Consider the following 21,666-nt stretch of genomic DNA (forward strand, 5'->3'; position numbering starts at 1 on the left):
AGGAAGGGTGGCGCATGTAAAGAGAGGTTGTGGAGTGGGCCACAATCACTCTCAACCTTCCTGTGAAAATATAGAAGTAAAATCCACAGCACTACAGATAATTTCGAAATCAGAGAATTTGCCACATCCCACCATGCCAACACAATTGTAATACCTCTTCCATACTTATGTTTACATGGCTAGGATCACAGCATATACACCATTTCTGCTATAGTACAGTTTCATTTGCATTTGTGCTATTCAACCATTTTTATTCACTTAATATTGTGAAAATTTCAAACATATACAAAAGTAGAAAAAAATTGTATAATGAACGCCCACGAGCCCATCACTTGGCTTCAAGAAAGATCAACATTTGGCTAATTATTTCTTCTATACCATACCCCAACCTTTTCTCCTTTCCTCTCCTTCCCCACTGGATGATTCTGAAGCCAATAATAGACATCCTATTATTTCATCCAAAAATATTTCAGTATGTATTATCATAAGATAAGGACTCTTTAAAAAAAATGAATGATTAACAATAAATTCTTTAATATAAAATATCTAGTCCATATTCAAATTTTTCTGTCTCAAGAATATTTTCTTAATTTTTTAGAAACAGGAACCAAAGCCTATACGTTATATTTCACTGATGCATCTCATAATTCTCCTTCAATCTATAGTTTTCTTCTTACTTCTTTGTGATTTATTTGTTGAAAAACTGCATCTTGTATATTTCTCTCAGTCTAGATTTTGCTGATTGCATCTCCATAGTGTTGCTTAACATGCTAGATATATCTGGTTTATAGATTCAATCCTTTTTATTATAATCTAGCTTTAAAAAAGTTCTTGTTCTTTTTCTAACTTCTTAAGTTGAATGCTTAATTCATTATTTAAAAAAGCCACAATGAGACAGCATTTCACACCTGTTAGAATGGCTGTTCTCAAAAAGACAAGAAATAAGTAGTGTTGGTGAGGATGTGGAGAAAAGGGAAACTTGTACACTGTTGCTGGGAATGCCAATTCCATAGTGGTACAGACACTATGGAAAACAGGATGGAGATTCCTCAAAAAATTAAAAATAAAAGTACCATATGATCCAACAATTCCACTTCTGGAATATACCAGAAGGAATTGAAATCACTATCTTGAAGAGCTATCTGCACACCCATGTTCATTGCAGTATTATTCACAATAGCAAGATATGGAAACAACCTAAGTGTCCATTAGTGGATGAATGGATAAAGGAGATATATCTTATATAGTAAGATATATCTATCTTATATATGATATGATACATATATGAATGTTACTCAGCCATAAAGAGAATGAAATCTTGCCATCTTGCCATGGATGGACCTCAAGGGCATTATGCTAAATGAAATAAGTCAGACAGAGAAATACCATATGATCTCATTATATCTCATTTATATGCAGAATCTAAAAACAAAAACAAAAAACAAAAACCAAGCCCACAGATACAGAGAACAAACTGGTGGCTGCCAGAAGCAGGGGGTAGAGGGTGAGAGAAATGGGAGAAGAGAGTCAAAACGTACAAACTTCCAGTTATAAAACAAATAAGTCATGGAAATGTAATGTACAGCATGGTAACTACAGTTAATAATACTGTACTGAATAACTAAAAGTTGCTAAGAGAGTAGATCTTAAAAGTTCTCATCATAAGAAAAAAATTGTTTTGTAACTATGTAAGGCAATGCATGTTAACTAAACTTATTGTGTTTATCATTTTGCAATGTATACAAACATCAAATCATTCTGTTATACACTTGAAACTAATACAATGTTATATGTCAATTATATCTCAATAAAAAGAAAAATTATTTCTTGTTTAGTAACATAGTAACTTAAAGGTATATGCTTTCTTTTGAATTATTTGGTACAGAAATATTCATGACAGGTTGTAGATGGTGTCCTTTATCATTAAAAATTGCCCTTTTATTTATTTATTGGCCGTGTTGTGCAGCATGCGGGATCTTAGTTCCCCGAGCAGGGACTGAACCCGTGCACCTTGCAGTGGAAGCACGGAGTCTTAACCACTGGACCACCAGGAAACTCCCAAAACTGCCCTTTTTAGACTCTTCAATATTTTGCCTGGTATTCAACCCTGCTGTTATTAATATCAACCCCATTTCTTTTTGTTTGCGTTCGTTTGTTATATCTTGTCCGTTCTTTTATCACCATCCTTACTTAGTTTTAGATGCTCCTCTTGTACAGAACATCATATAATTAGATTCTATTTTTTGGTTTAATCTGAGATACTTTTCCTTTTAATAGGTGTTTATAGCATTTATATTTACTGACACTTTGTTTCTGTTACCTTGTTTATGTGGAATTCTATTCAAAAAAAAATTTTTTTTTAACTTTTAGCAGTATGATTTCTGCATTCTGTTTTCTGCTTTCCTTCTGATAAGTGGTGGGCTTATAGTCTGTTTTATGTTCTTATGATAGCTATCCTTATGTCACCTTTAGACAATGTCTTTTGACTTTTCCATATGACAGACAAGGAAGTTCATATACCCTTAAATTTGTCCCACTTCTCCACTATCACGTTCTGGTTGGTTACATTAATAATTTTATAGTTCCTCTAGCGGATACTTATTTTTTTTTAAAGTTTTACTGTTCTTATAAATTTATTTATTTATTTATGGCTGTGTTGGGTCTTCGTTGCTGCGCGCGGGCTTTCTTTAGTTGTGGCGAGCGGGGGCTACTCTTCATTGCGGTGTGTGGGCTTCTCATTGCAGTGGCTTCTCTTGTTGTGGAGCACAGGCTCTAGGAGCGTGGGCTTCAGCAGTTGTGGCTCGTGGGCTCTAGAGCACAGGCTCAGTAGTTGTGGCGCATGGGCTTAGCTGCTCCACGGCACGTGGGATCTTCCCAGACCAGGGCTCACCCCCGTGTCCCCTGACTTGGCAGGTGGATTCCTAACCACCATGCCACCAGAGAAGCCCGAGTGGATAATTTTGTATCTTTAAAGAGTATAACTAACTCTTTACAACTTGACTTAACAGCTTTAAAATTTACTGATCTCCCACTTGAGAAGATGTAGAGGTAATATCTCTCTCTTGTTGCCTCCTAATTTTTTATTAAATATAATTTCATTTATAGGTTTTTGAGATTTTCAACATTTATATTCTATTTTGTAATAGCATTCTCATAGGTGTTATAATTTTTTTTCTCATAAATTTATTTATTTTATTTATTTTTGGCTGCATTGGGTCTTCGTTGCTGCGCGTGGTCTTTCTCTAGTTGCGGCAAGCGGGGGCTACTCTTCGTTGCGGTGCGTGGGCTTCTCACTGCGGTGGCTTCTCTTGTTGTGCAGCACGGGCTCTAGGCGCACAGGCTCAGTAGTTGTGGTTCGCAGGCTCTAGAGCACAGGCTCGGTAGTTGTGGCGCACAGGCTTAGTTGCTCCGCGGCATGTGGCATCTTCCCGGACCAGGGTTTGAACCCGTGTCCCCTGCATTGGCAGGCGGATTCTTAACCACTGCGCCACCAGGGATGCCTATAATTAATTCTATACCTAAGAAGACTCAATGCTCATCATCAATCTTTTTACTAATAGAGACTAGTTTTATAAACGATTAGTTCATAAGTGAATGTCTCTAAATTATGAGACTTCAGCTTTCCTAAGTAACCCTGTAATTGTAGGATCCTGAATAATGAATATTCAGTACAGAGGACTCTTACTAATACTGTTTACTTCAGTCAAGTGTTTTGTTTTTTAAAGAATTAGCTGTACTTAGTTTTTGAGGGCAAAACTCATAATGCACAGAAGGGTTCACAGAGAAAGTAAATTCCCTTCCTATCCAGCAACCTACTTCTTTCCCTGGAGGCAACCATATTTATCAGAGTTTTCTTCCAGATATGTGCTGAGTATTTACAAGTAAATGTGTATGTATACATTTTTCCCACAAACAGTGGCATACTATACCATTCTGTACCTTGTTTTTTCACTTAAGCCCTTTTAAAAAATTTTTTGGTAAAGCTTACTTCTTCCTTACAATCTTCTCTAATACCTTACCATCCCAATCCTCCCCTCATGCCACCTTGCTGTCTCTCTTTCTCTGAGCTACGAGAGCTCCTTTGAATAACACAGGCAGTGCTTAAAATATAGGGCTTATATTTTTATTTATCTTCTTCATGTGTGTAAAAAGATAGCATAAGGTAAAGATTAAAGCATGGGTTTTAGAGCCAAGTAAACCTGAGTCTGAATTTTCGGTTCCACTAATTATTCATGGGTGACATTAGGCAAATTGCTCAACTTTCTCTCTGAGCCCAAATTTCCTCCTCTGTCAGATGGGAACACATATCTCCAGGTTATCTGTGAAATGCTTTATCACAGGCTACAGAGAGTAAGAACTCATTAAATGCAACCTGACACTACTACCACCACCATCTCATCATTTGGGAATGGGACCCCTACATGTACACCAAGGAGCCTGGACCGATCCATTCCTCAGACTGACAGAGGTGGCTGTGGCACACCTTAGCCACAGCAACAAGCAGGAAGGTAAGTCACATGACTCTCACCAGCCTAGGCTGCTGAGCCCATGGTTTAGATGAGTGGCTATCACTGGTTTGAAGGCAACTTCCAGGACCCCTGGCCCCTGCCTCTGGTCTGAGGCAGAAGTTAGTGATACTTCCTTCCTCTCACCAATCATACTTATAAAGTGTTCCAAAACTCTAAAGACTGAATCTAACCTCATAAACACATTCCATTCGCAACCAGGGAACAGGGGTTAGGAGCTTCATGTCAATGCTCGTGTGTAACAGTGGGGACAGGGCACACACAAAGGGTATACAATATGCCTAGGATCACAGATGTCAGGAGGCAGGGCTCGACTGCTGAGCACACAATCTGCTTCCTGAGTGCTTACACACTGTTTGGGAATCTATTGGTTCCTTGGTTCTGAGACATGAGTCCTGCTCTTCGCAGGTATCTGTTAGTGCTCCACAGCAAGTCAGTCGGCCTTAGGTAAATATGGCCCATATGCCTCTGCACAGTGCTTGAGAGACCTCTGAGGATTAAAGGGTGAGTTTCCTCAATGGCTTCCCCTGACATCCAAGTGGTCACTTGGTGAAAGGCACACCGACTGCCCAGTTCCCCAAACCTGGGCCATCGTCCATCCTCCACTCTCAGTCCCTGCTACCATCTGCCTGGTTTAGACCACTGCTCTCTCTTCACTAGGTTACTGCTCATTCTACTTCCAGGCTTCCTTTACAATTCATTCTTCCTACTGTAGTCAGAGTAATCTTTCAAAAACATAAATCTGATAAAGTCACTTCTCTACTTAAAATATTTAATGCATTCCAATTATTTTTAGGCTGATATCTAAACTTCTTGGCCTGCTTGATCTATCTGCATGCTGCACTTCCTCAGGGCCCTAGTCGTACTCTAATCACCATCAGGCCTTCAATCTTGCTGTTTCTTCTGCCTGGAGCCATCTTTTCTCTCATTTTTTTGAAGGAGGGCCAACTCCTCCTTCAGGGTGTAGACAATCTGAATAGCACCTCTTCCAGAAGCCTTTCTTAATCCCCCAGGACTGGGTTACAGCAGGCATTAGATAAAGATTTGCTGAAAAAATGAAAGAATGAATGAAGTGTAATAAAAGACACATGCAACCTGACCTCCGAGGCAGCTGCCTAAGAAACTAAGCTGTGGGTGCCCACATGCCAAAAATTCTCCCACTTGCAGGTCTGAGCAAGTACCATTCATCAGACAGCCATCTGGAAAGGTTTCTAAGATTTATTAGTATATATATATTTTTGGTGCAAAATTGATAAGGTACAAAAGGGTGTTCAAGTTTCTTCTTCCTTTCTCTGGCACCCTGAGCCTTATTTCTCCTCCCCAGAGGCAACCACTAATAACCAGATTTTGGGTATGCCTCCTCAGATAGTCTATGCATATACAAGTATATAGGAATATACAGAACCACATTTTCTTAACAGCTTCTCCTACACTTAAAACTTCTATTCTCAAGGTGTTCAGGTATGGCCTAGATGTGGTAACAGCACAAGACTTAGGAATTCAAATGGAGAATATGTCTGCATTTTGTTTATTCTATTTTAAAAAGGTTCCTCACATGCCTTCCTTGTTCATAAGCTTTAACATTAAGATGGACCATCTGCAGTTAGAGTTTCAGGAAAGCCTCCTAACAAAGGTGACACTGTTAGTGCCTGTGCTCCCATTCCCATTTAGAAAGGTCACTCTGGAGGCTGTGGGGAGGCAGTGAGGACAGCCTGCTGAGCCTACTGCCAGAACCCCATGTCCTGGTGCAGCCACAGGAAGTGGCTGGGGCCTTTGGAAACTGAGTAAAGCAAGGCCAGGCAGCCAGGCCCAGAATGTGGCACAGTGGGGTAGCAGGCAGCATTCTAGAAGGCTCAGCACATTCCAGAGATGGCAGTTATGGGAGCCGGCTCCTGCAAGAGGCCCATGACATTCCCAGGGGTGGAAGACAAGAATAGCTGTGGTGGATCTTGCAGTGAGGAGTAAGGAAAGGCTGAGAGAAGATCTATAAAGGCCCTAGGACACTACTTAGCATCTTCTTGGGCAGAGAAACTGGAGAGTCAGACTACTGCAAATGTGCCAACCTGAGTGGCATGCAGCAGGGTCACAAGCACAGGCTTGGCCTGCCTGAGAAAAGGCTAGGGTCTGAGTCTCTGACAGACACCTTGCCCAAAGTCCTGTCTGCCCCATGAGTACCATGTAGACAAACACTGTGAGCTTTGGATTCTAGGTCAGGAATTGGACATAGAAAAGGGGCTTTGCTTTGTGGAGAAACAAGCAAAAGGATTATCCCCAGCATTCCTTAGGCCAGCTATGCAATCTGCTACCTGCCAAGAGGAAATGCCATCTTCAAGGCAAGGTACAGCAGTTATCTGGAGCACAGGGTGAAGAGGCCATCATGAGCGGTTTCATCTTGCTTGGGCCAGGAGCTTCCTTCTGCTCTGTTATCAAGGAGTGGATACTCTGATTTGGCCAACGTCTCACCAGTCTGGGCTGTGAGTGAGCAGGCAGCCTGGACTGGCCCGTTCCCAAGCGTGGAGAAACATCTCTGAGGTCTGTTTGACCATCCCAGTCTGGCTAAAGACTCCCAGCAGCCCAGAAGAATACAAATCTCACTTCTTTTGTCTATCTACAGATACATCTAAAAGCAGGTCATGGTAGTAAATTATCTGCGCTCTGTTTTAAAGCCAGCATTATAATGAGCCTTGCTTGTTGTTTAAGGATTGAGATTATTTCCTAATCCTTGGATTTCTGTAATACACATCATCTTGTGGCTGCAATACAGTGCTTTTCTCATTGTAAAATAATCCTTTGTTGTAAAAGCAATGAATCAGGGAGCTTGACTCATGAACAGGAGCGAAGGGAGGCAACTGCTCCCTTGGGACATGAAATGTTTGTCTACCGGTGGCAGATCTTACCTCTAAGAAAGCCACCACATCTCTGAGGAGGAAGAAATACTTGCATTTTATCTCCTCTCTCCCCAGAGGGTCCATGCCCATGGTGAATTAGGTCAGATCAGTCTATAGGGTCCTCTTGGCCCAGATGTAAGGGGAAGATGTCTACTAAGGCACTATCACTTAACAAGCCCTTTGCAGTTCAGAAAACAGCATATATGGCCTCAAGGTTATCTGTCTACATCTGATCACATTCCCAGCTTTCTTTTTTTTTTTTTAGTCCTCCGACCAGGGACTGAACCCAGGCCGTGGCAGTGAAAACGTGAGTCCTAACCACTGGACTGCCAGGGAATTCCCCCAGCTTTCTTTCTTTTTTTTTTTTTAATTCTTTTTTTATAAACATGTTTATTTATTTATTTAATTTTTGGCTGCGTTGGGTCTTAGTTGCGGCATGCGGGATCTTTTGTAGTGGTGCACAGGCTTCTCTCTTCTTGTGGCGTGCGGGGTCCAAAGCGTGTGGGCTCTGTAGCTGTGGCATGCAGGCTCTCTAGTTGTGGCTCGCATGCTCAGTAGTTGCAGCGCATGCGCTTAGTTGCCCCGCGGCATGGGGGATCTTAGTTCCCCGACCAGGGATCGAACCCGAGTTCCCTGCATTGGAAGGCGGATTCTTAACCACTGGACCACCAAGGAAGTCCTCCCACCCCCACCCCAGCTTTCTTTATATAAGCACAGAATTGACACACATTGCCTTTGAACAATGAGTTGGAAGGCAATGTTAATGAAATATGCCTACAAAATCCCAGACAGAACTCATTCTGTCTTTGCCTAAAAGAGCTTTCCTCTTGTAATGCTGGCCCAGGTTCATGGACAGTAAAGACAGAACACTTGCTTAAGGTTCTTTGCCAAGGTAGCCTGATCATCTTTTTCCCACATGCAAAAAAAGCAGAGGGGCACTGAAGGAGAAAGTGTCAAGAAGCCAAGGGGCACTAGGGTGGCAATCGTCATGTGATCGATCATGTGATCGATCACTGTATGATCGATCATATAGTCAGAGGGGCTGACTATAGCCCACACCCTTGGCTTTGATCATGACTTCCAAACATTTATCGAAGGACCAGACAGCTCTCTTTGGTTATCTCCTGGACCTACGTTTTCTTCTATGTAGTCTATTTCAAGGATAGGTACCATGAACCGTCCCAATCTCCCAAGCTAGAAACCTAGGAGTCATTCCAGATACCCCCTTTTGCAATGTCCCCCCATCTAGTCTGTTACCAGATCCTACTGACCCAGCCCCTATAAAATCTCTTTAATCTACCTGGGGTGGACACTGTAGATAGACCCAGCCAACCTCCATTCAACTCTGCTTCTGGGGTGCAGTGCCTAGAAAGCAACAGGGGCCTCTAAAAGCTAGACTTGAGACTCCTTGGTGCAGCAGGCCAACACACACATTCTTCTCTCCAGTGACCCGGCCTCCTGCCCTGCACAGCCTCCAGCTCAGCTCCAACAGCTCTACGAATGCTCTATTGTCTCCATTCCCTGTGGATTGGCAATGGGATCAGCAGGGCAAAACTGTGCTGGTGACACTGAGTTATTTTCTTCCATCTGATTTCTACTTGCTGGGCTGTTTCAGGAAGCCCAGACCCCAGGTCTTCTGACAACAATAAGTATTTTATCACTAACTGTAGGAAACTTAGAATTTATTCTGGGTCTCCAGCCATCATAGCTAATATGACTAAAAAAGTGCTGCTCCCAGGCTGCCAGATTGTAGGACAATGCAAGGTTGAGTATAACCTACAGGATGGGTGGATTTTTCTAAATGTTATAAAGGAGACGTGGAAAATTTCAGTATATGTAGCAGGGGACTGAGGGAGAAGGTTCTACTCAGCCATACTCTCACTCATGGGACAGGAGAAATGCAACAAAATCTTGCTGATCCACAGGCTAGGAATACCTATTCAGTCCACTGACATTAGCTGGAAGGCCAGGGCAGACTTAAGCCCAGCTCAGAAGAGGTGTTGCCATGGCAATTTATTATCATTAAGAGACAAACTCTTGGAAGAAATCTGCCTATCAAATAAGATAAAAGCAAAAAATGCCCAAGTCTTCCCTGGATCAGTTTTATTTGCTTTAGATTTCAGAATGGTAGGTGGGAGCATGAAGAAAAGTCTGTTGCATCTAAACATAATTTGAAAGGCATGCAAGCGAAAATAGAGCATATTGCTTACCTTGTGAACACTGGTCGAGACATTTAGGAAAGAGAAATCTAGGGAGAAAAAAGAAATATTTTAAAACCATTGATCTCAGAATTTTCATTGGTTATTTCTCACAAAAATGTGAATATCACTAACATACAAGATGACTTACTCAGTGGGGCAACTGGCAGGCAACACTGAACATTAAGGATAGCCATGATTATACAAAAGGTTTTCATAGCTTTGAACCAAAGTTCCCTAAGCCAGAAACCCCATAGAAGTCCCCAAGTGGTCAACTCTTGGTGGAATGTTGAAGAGGGGATACAGAGGACAGGGCCAGCTCTCAAGACTACAGGAAATGGAGAAAGAGAACTTGGTCTTCTTTTCCACCCTCCCAAAGAGATACTGTCCTGACAGTAAAGGGGAAATTTCAAGGGAAAATGAGAATTATTTTGCCTAATTGTGCCAAGGGCCTTCAGTACCAAAGTTGCAATATTTCCATTTATGTGCACAACAGAATCCTGGTTTCCCTTTAATCCTATTCTGAGCTCAAACAGTGAATGAAGTGTAGGAAACTGACTGATTGGATTGAGGGTGACTAATCCGAAGTGTGAGTTAACAACTGTAGCTCTGCAGTAAGCTCCAGAGAAAAGCCCATATTCTCAGTGCTTTAAAACTTCTAAAACACCACAGTGCTCTTCTTAGAGAAGAAAGCTAACACTAATGAGAATAGCTGCCTTTTATCAAGTTCTTACCATGGGCTGGGCACTGTGCAAGCAGTTCATATGTACAATTTTATTCTCACATCCACCCTGTGCCTTGGGTACCTAAAAACCACAAAGAGTGGGTTTAGGTTGGCTAAGCAAGCTAAGCACTTGGCCCAAGGTCCCACATGCAGCTAGGAAATGGGAGAGCTTATACAGGGAGCCAGGTTTGTCTGGCACCACAGAGCTCCTGTGTCTTCTATCCCTGCAAATAAGATGCTTGATGAAGCCACCCTCTGAATTGTTGCTGGTGTAGTTGGCAGGTATTAATGCTGTTCAAAACACTGAGGGGAGTTTCTCTCCTGCAATTCTCTTGGTGGTGGCAAATCCTCATCTTTTAATTTGATTTCTGACAACAGCCAGACACACACCATTTGGAACCAAATTTGGTGGATGAGTGAGCTGGATGAATACAACTTTGGGCCGTGGATCTAGTTCACGTGCCTGACTCCTTCATGGTTTCTAAAGAATTCCATGGGAGAATCCCCACGTGCTATGACTGAGCAAGGTCAGGAGCCCTGGAACAAAGGAAGAGACATCCGCACCAGAGTCTCCCAAGAATACAGCTCACTGACTTCACTGCACTCATAGTCCACTGAATGGCCAGCCACACAGCAAATGCATTCTTAGAAAAATGTCTGTCCCCATCAAGTAAGTGCCTGTGACTTTAGAGTACATGCCCTTAAAAGCCCTTCTCAGCGTCCTGCTTCCTTTCTTGCAGCAGCCCACAGCAATTCACACCAGTGGCATCTTAGACAAGGTTGAGCAATGTTTCCCCTCAAGGCATCTTATACAATCACAGGTTGGATGCTCATGTTTTAAACTTCTGACAGGGCAGAGGGCCATTAAGCTGCTCACTTTAAACAGCTGCAAAGAAAATACTCAGAACACATGGACTTGCACATACATGCAATTTCTTCTCATATCTTGGCATCTCTGGCATCCCTGTCCTTCAAATTCATATGCTGGCTTTCTTTCCTAATCCAACTATGAGTTATCATAGCTTTTTTATAATTCTTATAAAATTACATGAATCTTTTATCACAGCACTTCCTACCCTATATCATGATTAATTGTGTACATGTCATGGGTGTGGCATTTGGAAAATTATTTAACTTTTCTGAGCAACAGCTTCCTCATGGTAAAACATGGTAATGATGCCTACCTTAAATGCCTCCCAAAATACCTAAAGGGGATTTTGAGGTTTGAAAAGGGTAAAGCATCACAGTGTCTAACAAACAGTGGAAAACAAATGTTGGCTCACTCCTTTCCTTCTCTACATATCGTCCTCCCTACTAAACTGTAGTATTATTGAAGACAGACAATAACAAGTATTGGTGAAGATGTGGAGAAATGGGAACCCTCATACATTGTTGGTGAGGATGCAAATGGTGCAGTGGCTTTGGATAAGTTTGCAGCTCCTCAAAAAGTTAAATATACAGTTACCATATGACCCAGTAATTCTACCCAAGAGAACAGAAAACATACAACCATATGAAAACTTATACATAAACATTCATAGCAGTATATTTATGACAGCCAAAAGATATAAATAACTCAAATGTCCATCAACTGACGAATGGATAAAAAAGATATGATATATCCATACAATGAAATATTTGTCAATAAAAAGGAATGAAACACTGACACATGCTACAACATGAATGAACCCTGAAAGAAGCCAGACACAAAAGGCCACATATTATATGAGTCCATTTATATGAAATGTCCAGAGTAAGTATATCCACAGAAACTTCAATAAAGCTGTTACATTAAAAGAAGCAATATACATGATACTATAAAATATCAAATGGTTTCCCCATCATCCAACATTTGCCCCCAAGGAACTGGTCATTTCCCAGAAGGAACAACTAATCACAGTTTGGCATGTATCCTTCTAGATATTTTCTCTGCGTATACAAGTAAACATTTAAAAAATACACATTGTTTTGGTAATTTGTTTTTCTCACTTCATAAAATATTATGGCCATTTTCTATGTTAGAAGATAAAAATCTACTTGATTTTAAAAAACGCCTGCATAGCAGTCCATTATATGAATATCCCCAAATTTAACCAGTCACTTACTAATTGAGCATTTGGATTATTTCCAGTTCTTTGATATTATTAATAGTGTTGTCTTGAACATTGCAGAGCACATCTGTCATATTTCAGACTGCCCAGTACCTTCTAAACACCTTTCCCAGACTTGGAATTAGGAAGCCCGTCCCTGGTGTAAATGGCAGAAAACTGCTTTTCCAGCCTTTCTTGCCATCTGGTGCAGGCATATGGCCGAAATTCTACCAACTAGACTCCAAGTGGCAATGAGCATGGTGAGTGAGGGAATGTATGGTAAGCAGACTCCATTTTCTGGTGGAGGAAGTGGCTGAGATATCCCCTTCACTGGGGCAGCCCTACAGGAAGTTTGAGTGTTCCACCTGGCTGCCTAGCCAATGCAGCCTGACCCTCCTAGAGACTCTGCAAGCTATAATGTACATTAGTAAATTCCTCCCCAGCTAGACATGCTGGAGTGGGCTCTACTGTTTGGAATTAAAAATTCTGCCTGAAACAAACACCCCTATACATATATATCTTTGCACATTTGTAAAAATATAACTGTATGATAAAATTTGAGCAATGGAATGGCCATATTTGTTTCCAAAGAGATTAAATCATTTTACATTCCTATCAACAGTGTATGAAAAAAAAAAAAAGAGTGTATAAGTGTACCTATTTTCTTACACTGTTGCAGTATAATAAATCACCCCAAAACTAAGTGGCTTAAAATAATGATGATTTATTATTTCTCATGATTCTATAGGTTGAATGGGCAGTTGTTTTGGCCTGGGGCAGCTCAGCTGGGGCTGATGATTATCTAAGATAATCATCAAGGTCTCACTCACAGGCCCAACTGGGGTCTCAGTCCAAATGGTAGGAATGGATGGCTGGGCCTCTCTCTCCACATGGTCTTTCATCCTCCAGCAGCCTAGCCCAGGCTTCTTCATATGGTGGTCTTAGCTCTCAGAAGCAAGAGAGGGCAAACCCCAATGTGTAAATGCTTTTCAAGCCTTGGCTTGTTTCATGCTTCTTGATGTCCCACTGGCCAAAGCCAAGTCACGATGCCCAGGTGAGTAGATTCAACTCTTCAGGTCTTGATGGGAGGGGCTGTTTCTGCTGTGGCCATAATTTTAATCCACCACAGTTGGCTAGGTAAGGATGGATTCCTTCCTTCCTTCCTTCCTTCCTTCCTTCCTTCCTTCCTTCCTCCCTCCCTCTCTTCCTTCCTCCCTCCCTCCTCCTCCTTCTCTTTCTTTCTTTCTTTTCTTTCTTTCTTTCTTTCTTTCTTTCTTTCTTTCTTTCTTTCTTTCTTTCTTTCTTTCTTTCTTTCTTTCTTTCTTTCTTTCTTTCTTTCTTTCTTTCTTTCTTCCTTCCTTCCTTCCTTCCTTCCTTCCTTCCTTCCTTCCTTCCTTCCTTTCTTTCTTTCTTTCTCTTTCTTTCCTTCCTTCCTTCCTTCCTTCCTTCCTTCCTTCCTTCCTTCTTTCTTTCTTTCGGCCATGCCGTGCAGCTTGCAGGATCTTAGTTCCCCAACCAGGGAGCGAACCCAGGCCATGGCAGTGAAAGCGCCAAGTCCTAACCACTGGACTGCCAGGGAATTCCCAGATTGTTTTTGCTTTTTAAAAATTTATGGGCTTAACACTGGCCCACTTAATTTTTTTCTTAATGGAATGGGATTAATGTTATTTAATAACTTTCTATTCTTTTTTTTTTTAAACCAGGTTTTTAAAAAAATATATATTTATTTATTTACTTGGCTGAGCCACCGGGTCTTAGTTGTGGCACACGGGATTTTCTAGTTAAGGCATGTGGGATCTAGTTCCCTGACCAGGGGCTGAACCCGGGCCCCCTGTGCTGGGAGTGCAGAGTCTTAACTGCTGGACCACCAGGCAAGTCCCAATAACTTTCTATTCTTGATCATGAGTCCCATAATTCTCTTATTCTATTCCACATGCACCCCCATGCACATGAAACAGAATAGCTCCCCAGCCCATGCACAGGAGCTAATCATTAGTTTTCCAACAGAGAATTAGTAAACCAATATAGTAAATTACTTTCTGGAATGGATTCAAAAGTAAATTTGGAAATTTCTCATTAATATCTAAAAAATGAGCAAATCAGTAATTTTGATTTACTGACAAATATTATTAGTGATCTCTTATACTTTTTTTTTTTGGCTGCATTGGGTCTTCATTGCCGCACGCGGGCTTTCTCTAGTTGCGGTGAGCGGGGGCTACTCTTCTTTGAGGTGCGCTTGCTTCTCATTGCGGTGACTTCTCTTGTTGCGGAGCACAGGCTCTAGGTGTGCGGGCTTCGGTAGTTGTGGCTCACAGGCTCTAGAGCGCAGGCTCTGTAGTTGTGGCGCATGGGCTTAGTTGCTCCACGGCATGTGGGATCTTCCTGGACCAGGGCTCAAACCTGTGTTCCCTGCATTGGCAGGCAGATTCTTAACCACTGCGCCACCAGGGAAGTCCCAATCTCTTATACTTTTTAACCCACCTGATTTTGTCATTTATATTTTTATATTCCATAACTATAATTCATATACTTTACCCTTATTTCTATATTTGAAGAGATTATATACTTATCTTTAGCTTGTTTATTGATTTATTTATTTAAATTCTCTTCAAGGACACTTATTCCTCACATGCTGGCACACTCATTTATTCCACAGACACTTCATGAGCACTTACTATGTACTAAGCATTAAACAGAAATGATTTCTGTCCTCGCAAAAGCTAAATCTGTATTCTATAATTCCTCTCTTTTCTCTAATTGTCTTCATTTCTTTGTCTATTTCCTCTGAAAATTTTTTTTGGTCGTGTGGCTTGTGGGATCTTAGTTCCCCGACCAGGGACTGGACCTGTGCCCCCTGCAGTAGAAGGGAGGAGTCCTAACCACTGGACCTCCCAGGAATTCCGTATTTCCTCTCCATTTTGTTTTAGCAGTGTCTACTTTACTTCTCACTGCTTTGAGATTTTCATTTTTATTTTCTTTCTAGGACTCTGTTTATCTTTCAGCTGCTTTTGTCAGCTAAATTCCTTTTCCCCTGATCTTTTCTATTTAACTGCTTTATTTATAACCTGCACAAAATTTACTCATTTAAAGTGTACAATTCAATGCTTATTTTTAGTAAATTGTTTACAGAGTTGTACAACCATTGCCACAATTCCGTTTTAGAACATTTCCACTACCCCAGGAAGATCCCTCCTCCCCATTTCCCCAGACCTTTTATATCTCTTCCTTGAGCTCTTCCCTTACCACCCTGTTAGTTTCTCTTCTCCTTAACTTTTTCTTGATGGTGTAGAAGAGAACTTGTCTAGAGTGTAACCTTTGTCTGTTCTTTGTTTATTACTATCTTTTCTTACCTTTCTATGTTAATATCTCTGGTAGTGTCTAGTCCCCTGTTAGACCCCTTTCTGCTTTCATTCATCTTTAAGTGAAAACTTCAGAACAAGAAGAGGCATGGATGGTAGAAAGAGTGGCATGTAAGACTCGATATGGCATTCTGAAGTAGAATGGGGATGCTCAGCATTCACTACAATAACCTAACCTAAGGCAGAAGGAAAAATAGACCACCTTAGCTTTATTATGGGAGAGCAGAACCTAGGTCAGAGCTAAAGAGAAGGGAGAATGGTGAAGACATTTCTTGGGATCAGTTAAGGTGACTAGGGAAGTAACTTCTAATGTAAATTCTATGTGAAGTCTAAAGATATCAACTTGGGACTCAAGAAGGGAGCTTTTTCAGATGAAGATCTAAGGACAGATCAATCAGTTACCAGGAGATGATAATAATATGGACTAGCCAGAAAAACCACATGATTACAGACCTTGGATACATTCTACTAGGCTAAAGGGAGAGGAAGTCAAATAGCTCTATGAAGGGACACTGTAATGTTTGAAACTTCCCAGTGAGGATTTCTCTCATGATGAAATAGGTACTTCCAGACACCACTGGGGCAGTATAAACTGCAAAACCCACTCAGAAAGCAATTTGGAAATATGAATAAAGAGTAATAAAACTATCATACAATTAATTAATAATATATCTTTGAGGAATCTATTCTAAGGAAATTATCTGAAATTTGAGAAATTTATATGGATAAAGATGTTCTCATAGCATTATTTATGATAGTGAAAAGTTGGAGTCATCCTATGTGACTAATAGTGGGGAGCTGGTTAAGACTATTATGTCCATACATGCACATAATTATTACATACCCAATCAAAATGTAATTACCACTGTAATTGCAGGAACATATATATGTTCACTTACATAACATGTCTATATGTTAACCTAAGAAGAAGGATATAAAATTATATGTATACCACAACTGTAAAAAAGCATGCACATAAAAGACCAGGAAGGAATTCACAAAAATTATAATAGTTAACATTGAGTGAGATTATGAGTGAATTATACTCAATTTTCTTTGTTGTTGTTATATTACTTCCAAAGTAGAAAAAAAAATTTCACCTGTTTGTAATGAGAATAAGTGTCATTAACCGAGGTAAGATGCTTTAAGATGGCTTAACCACATGAAAAAGTATCTGTGAGGTACTCCAAGTGCCTTGGGACACAAAGTCCCTCCCCTGCAGTGAAGAGGAAAAGAAAAGCCTGCCATAGGCATTCTTTTTTTCTGGGAGAAGCTATTTCAAGTCCCACTGTCCTAGAAGGGTGACTTTTCAGTGCACAAAGTGGTGAGAAGCTGCCAGTCCAAACAGTAGCTCTGAGGACCTAGCACTAATCAAATGACAACTGGGCATTTATTACATATAAGGTAGACTGATGCATTTCAAAACATAAACACACATAAAGATGTGTCTCCTACTGGTAGGTGGGAGAAAACTGCTTCCTGTACACTTAAACACAACATACCCTGTGGGCCAGAGGTGGTCCTAAGTATGTACCTGTGCTCCATGTAGCAGCTCAGGGGCTCCACGCACACTGTGATGGCACCAATGGTGAAGGAGGACTTGACATTTGAATCTGGATGTATCTGCAGGGCCTGGACAACATCAATAACATCTGTGTAGCTGGCGGGAAAAAAGGGAATAATTAGTTTACTGATTGGCGCTTTAGAGTGTGGGAAGAGGGGTATGCTTGCTGCGTGGCTGAGTGAGCAAGGTGGAAGGAAAACCAAAAGGGGGAGACTGCGACTGGGTTCCTTGGGGTCACCCCACTTCATGATTTAGAGCCCCTGGAGTCCACAGTGGTTCTGTATTTCCGAGTTCCATTAGTTCTAACTGCAATAGTGAGTGGAAGAAAGAACCCTACTGCCCACTCCCCTTAGAGAAGACTGCAGGTGACCCTGGGGCTCTGAGGGTGGGATTTGGTGTTTTCTAATCAAGTTAGGAGCTCCCGCATTGGTATATTTTCTTTAATAGTTCTTTCCTCTCCTTTCATCTCACAGAACATGCAGGCAAGAGAACATGTGACCCTGGGGCTCTGAGGGTGGGACTTGGTGTTTTCTAATCAAGTTAGGAGCTCCTGCATAGGTATATTTTCTTTAATAGCTCTTTCCTCTCCTTTCGTCTCACAGAACATGCAGGCAAGAGAAAGAGGGATTATGAGACATATCTCCAAGTCAGTAGACACATGTCAAATACCAACTGCATTTGTATCTCCTGCCTGGAACTCCCTCCAGGGCCAATTTGATGTTTTCAATTACAACTTAATATGTTCCTGATCCAACTCTCCCACATCTGCTCCTCTTGAGGTCTTGTCCTTCTCAGCAGAGGAGATTCCACTCTTTCAGCTGCGAGGCCAAAGGTTTGTTTGGCATCTTCTTTGACTCCATTTTTCCTTAATCTTTAAAATATAACTATGCTCATACTCCCACTCTACCACTGAGTCCAAACTGCTTCTGTCTTTGTATCTCCCTAACCTGTTTTCAACACAAAAGTTAGAGGGGTCATGCTAACCCCATCAGGTAAGTCACTGAGTGAGTGGCTTCCATACCCCTCAGCCTGAAAGCCAAAGCTCTTACAACGGCCCACACAGCCCTCTAAGATCTGACCCGCACTGCAGGGATGAGTTTCATTTCTTACTATTTCTTCCTGTACCTGAATCTAACTACTTTGACCTCCTGGCTCTTCCCTGAACGTGCGAGGTATACTTTCACCTTTGCACTCTCTGTCCCCTCTCCTGTAATGCTCTTTTCCTCAGATGTCTGCAAGCCTCACTCCCTCAACCCCCTTCGGGTCTCTGCTCAGTTGGCATCTTATGAGAGAGGTGTCCTCTGACTTCATACAGCCTATGGGATATAGCAATCCTCTCTCTTGATACTCCCCACCCCCACCCCAATTCTTCTCCAAAGCACTGAACATCAGCTACATACACTGTATTTTCTAATTTGTTTATTGTGTGTCTCCACAATAAGAATGTAAGGTAGTTGCTGGGTGCTGTAATCAATGGTGCCTAAAGCAGGGTAGGTGAATGAACTGGACACTGAACTCCAGGCAGACCCCTGGCCACTCCAAGAACATTTTCCTGACTGACCCAGCCTATCACAAAAGGTCAATTCTTACAGAGGAAAGGCAAATCTGATGGGCAGCCTTGCTGATCACACAGACCTGGGTCTTAGCCTGGGGCTGGGGGGATAGGTACAGCCTGCCTGGGCTATTTCCTGAGTTCCTACAAACAATTCATCTGTACAACGGTACTTGATTTTACTCCACACAACAACATTAGCACCCCCAACCCCAGGTCTGCCTCAGTCCTGACCAAACAGCAGTGGGTGCTTCAGTAGAGAACATGGTGTGCTAGGTTCTACAAAGAGCGAGCCCTCTGCTCCCTGGCTTCTCTTGGAGGCTTCTCCCACTGCCTGGGCACGTGTGTATATGACCATGTGGAGTGCTTTCCACTGGTTCTGTAGTGTCTGGATGGTCTTAGATGCTAGGAGAGCCCCTCAAACTGCAGCAACACTCTGGTAAGCAGGCCTGAAGCTTACAAACTGCCCTAAATCTCTTTGTAGTTGTGTTTAATGGCCTTAATGCTCATGGTGAAGTGCCCTAGCCTTGCTCCTCAGCATCAGCTTTTTCCTCCTCTTCTAAAAAAGTGTCTGGGGGCTTTTTACTTTCCATGTTTGGTACAAGCTGTAGAGACTCTCATTTCTTAGGGTTAAAAAGACTTCCCTGGTGGTGCAGTGGTTAAGAATCCGCCTGCCAATGCAGGGGACATGGGTTCGATCCCTGGTCCGGGAAGATCCCACATGCTGCGGAGCAACTAAGCCCGTTCACCACAACTACTTAGCGCGCTCTAGAGCCCGCGAGCCACAACTACTGAAGCCCGCGCACCTAGAGCCTGTGCTCCGCAGCAAGTGAAGCCACTGCAATGAGAAGCCGGCGCACTGCAACGAAGAGTAGCCCCCGCTCACTGCAACTAGAGAAAGCCCGTGCGCAGCAACGAAGACCCAACACAGTCATAAATAAATAAATAAATAAATAATCTTATTTAAAAAAAAAAGAACTGAAACATTTATAAGTCAGTCCTGAGGATTTTGGCAATTTTAATACAATAGATTTCCCTTAGACAGGGTGACTGGGGAATTCACAAGTTTTCAGAGCATTACATTAATTTTCACTGATTTTAATGGAAAAAAGTTAGAGTAAAAAACAGGCCCCAGGCTTCTTGGTGAGGCCAATGTATCTAGGTGAAGCATCTGGGCACTGCAGCCAGGAGCCACTGAGGCAGACAGCAGGTCTTTGGTGTCAATCACTCTACTTGTTAAGGGGGTGCCTGCTAATGCCCTCCCTTATTGCCCAGCCCCTGCCTTATAACCATCCGGGGCATGGCTTCCAGACAGCAGGAGGCAGCCCTCACCTCAGAAGGATGCACACTGATCCAGCTGCTGAAGCCTGTACCTGGCCACTCTGGCTAAACTGCCCCAACTGCATGATGAAGGCAAAAAACTAACTCTTTGTGTTGCCTCTTTCTTGTCAGTATTCTCTTTATTAAAAACAAAAACAAAACAGAAACGAAAAACCCAGCAGGGCTTTAACTTTCTTTCCTTTGAAACAACAGATATTCCATACAATTGTCTTTCGGGCTCTATTTTACATTTGCAATTTAAGCCTACAATTTTACCTCGTTTTACATTAATTCAATTTTTGTTTTGAGCAATACTGTTTTAAATGTAGATAATGTAAAGAATAATTTTACAATGTTCCAGAGTATGAACAAATACAGCCCCTCAAATTCCTTAAAATTATTAAAACTCAGATTTCCGCAGTTTTACTTATTTGTGTATGTATTAAGTTCTATACAATTTTGTCACCTGTGTAGGCTCCACCACCACGATAAAGATACTGAACAGTTCCGTACCACAAAGCTCCCTCGTGTTGCCCTTTTATAACCACATCCACCACCCTCCTGCCCCCAACTCCCACCCCTAACTCCTGGCAACCACTAATCAGTCCTCCATTCCTAAAATTTTATCATTTCAAAATACATTAATTTTTAAAACAACAACCTAATAATCCACTTGATGTCAAAGCTCAGCACCACTGCCCACCTGCTGCAGTAAGTAGAATGGGACCAGGCCACTCTAGGGGCGAAAGAAAACTCTGCCCTACAGCACAGAATCCTGTAAATCAAAATAAGGCCACATTCAAGGAATAAAATTCTCAACTTGAGAAGCCTCTGGGGTGTCCCCTCACCAACAACCTCAATACTGGGCTCTAAGGCCCAGCCCCAAGGAGATGGACATGCTACAAAGAGGCTGCCATGTGTTCCCTGCTGAGCCTCAAGAGAATGGGCCCAGCCTGTAATAACGGTGTCATAGTGAGCACCACAGCAGGAAATCCATCTGAGGTTCCTAGTGTCCTGGGGCTATGACTGGGCAAGAACTGGGTCTGAGAGTACAAGTGGGCTGGCCATACACTGTCACTGCAGTCCAGAGCAGCCAGGACAGCTAGCACTTTTGCAGACTTGTACAGTTAGAGACAAGGAGTCAACAATGCTTTCTGAAGTAATGGAAGATGGAAATGACCTCAGCTGCACAATGTCAAGCTACCAAATTTGACTCCAGGTCCACACCCCCAGTGACTCTCAACTCTGGAGAAGCAGCAGGAGGTGATGAAGCTAGGCCAACCCATTCCTTTGACCATTAGAGGCGATGGAAAACAAGTGGTTTCTAGCCTTCTGGCTCTGTGGCTTCCACAACCTCAGCCCACTAGTAGGACAAAAGGGTCAACAGAAGGGAAGCCCAAAGCAGGTGTAAGAACAAGATCTAAAGAAGAGGAAAGATGGCCTGG

The 21,666-nt window shown here is 42.1% G+C and overlaps 1 protein-coding gene across 1 annotated transcript in view; it reads right to left on the reverse strand.

Annotated features, from left to right (window-relative positions):
- DNAAF9 (dynein axonemal assembly factor 9) overlaps nt 1-21,666 on the reverse strand; it is a 146,989-nt gene that overhangs the window by 15,562 nt on the left and 109,761 nt on the right. The window contains exons 28-29 of the mRNA XM_068565644.1: nt 17,320-17,445; nt 9,625-9,662 (exon numbers count right to left, since the gene is read on the reverse strand). Coding sequence (XP_068421745.1) covers nt 9,625-9,662; nt 17,320-17,445 — 164 coding nt within the window. The remainder of the gene's footprint in view (nt 1-9,624; nt 9,663-17,319; nt 17,446-21,666) is intronic.

Source organism: Eschrichtius robustus, chromosome 16, assembly GCF_028021215.1.
Source record: "Eschrichtius robustus isolate mEscRob2 chromosome 16, mEscRob2.pri, whole genome shotgun sequence".
Taxonomy (NCBI): Eukaryota; Metazoa; Chordata; class Mammalia; order Artiodactyla; family Eschrichtiidae; genus Eschrichtius; species Eschrichtius robustus.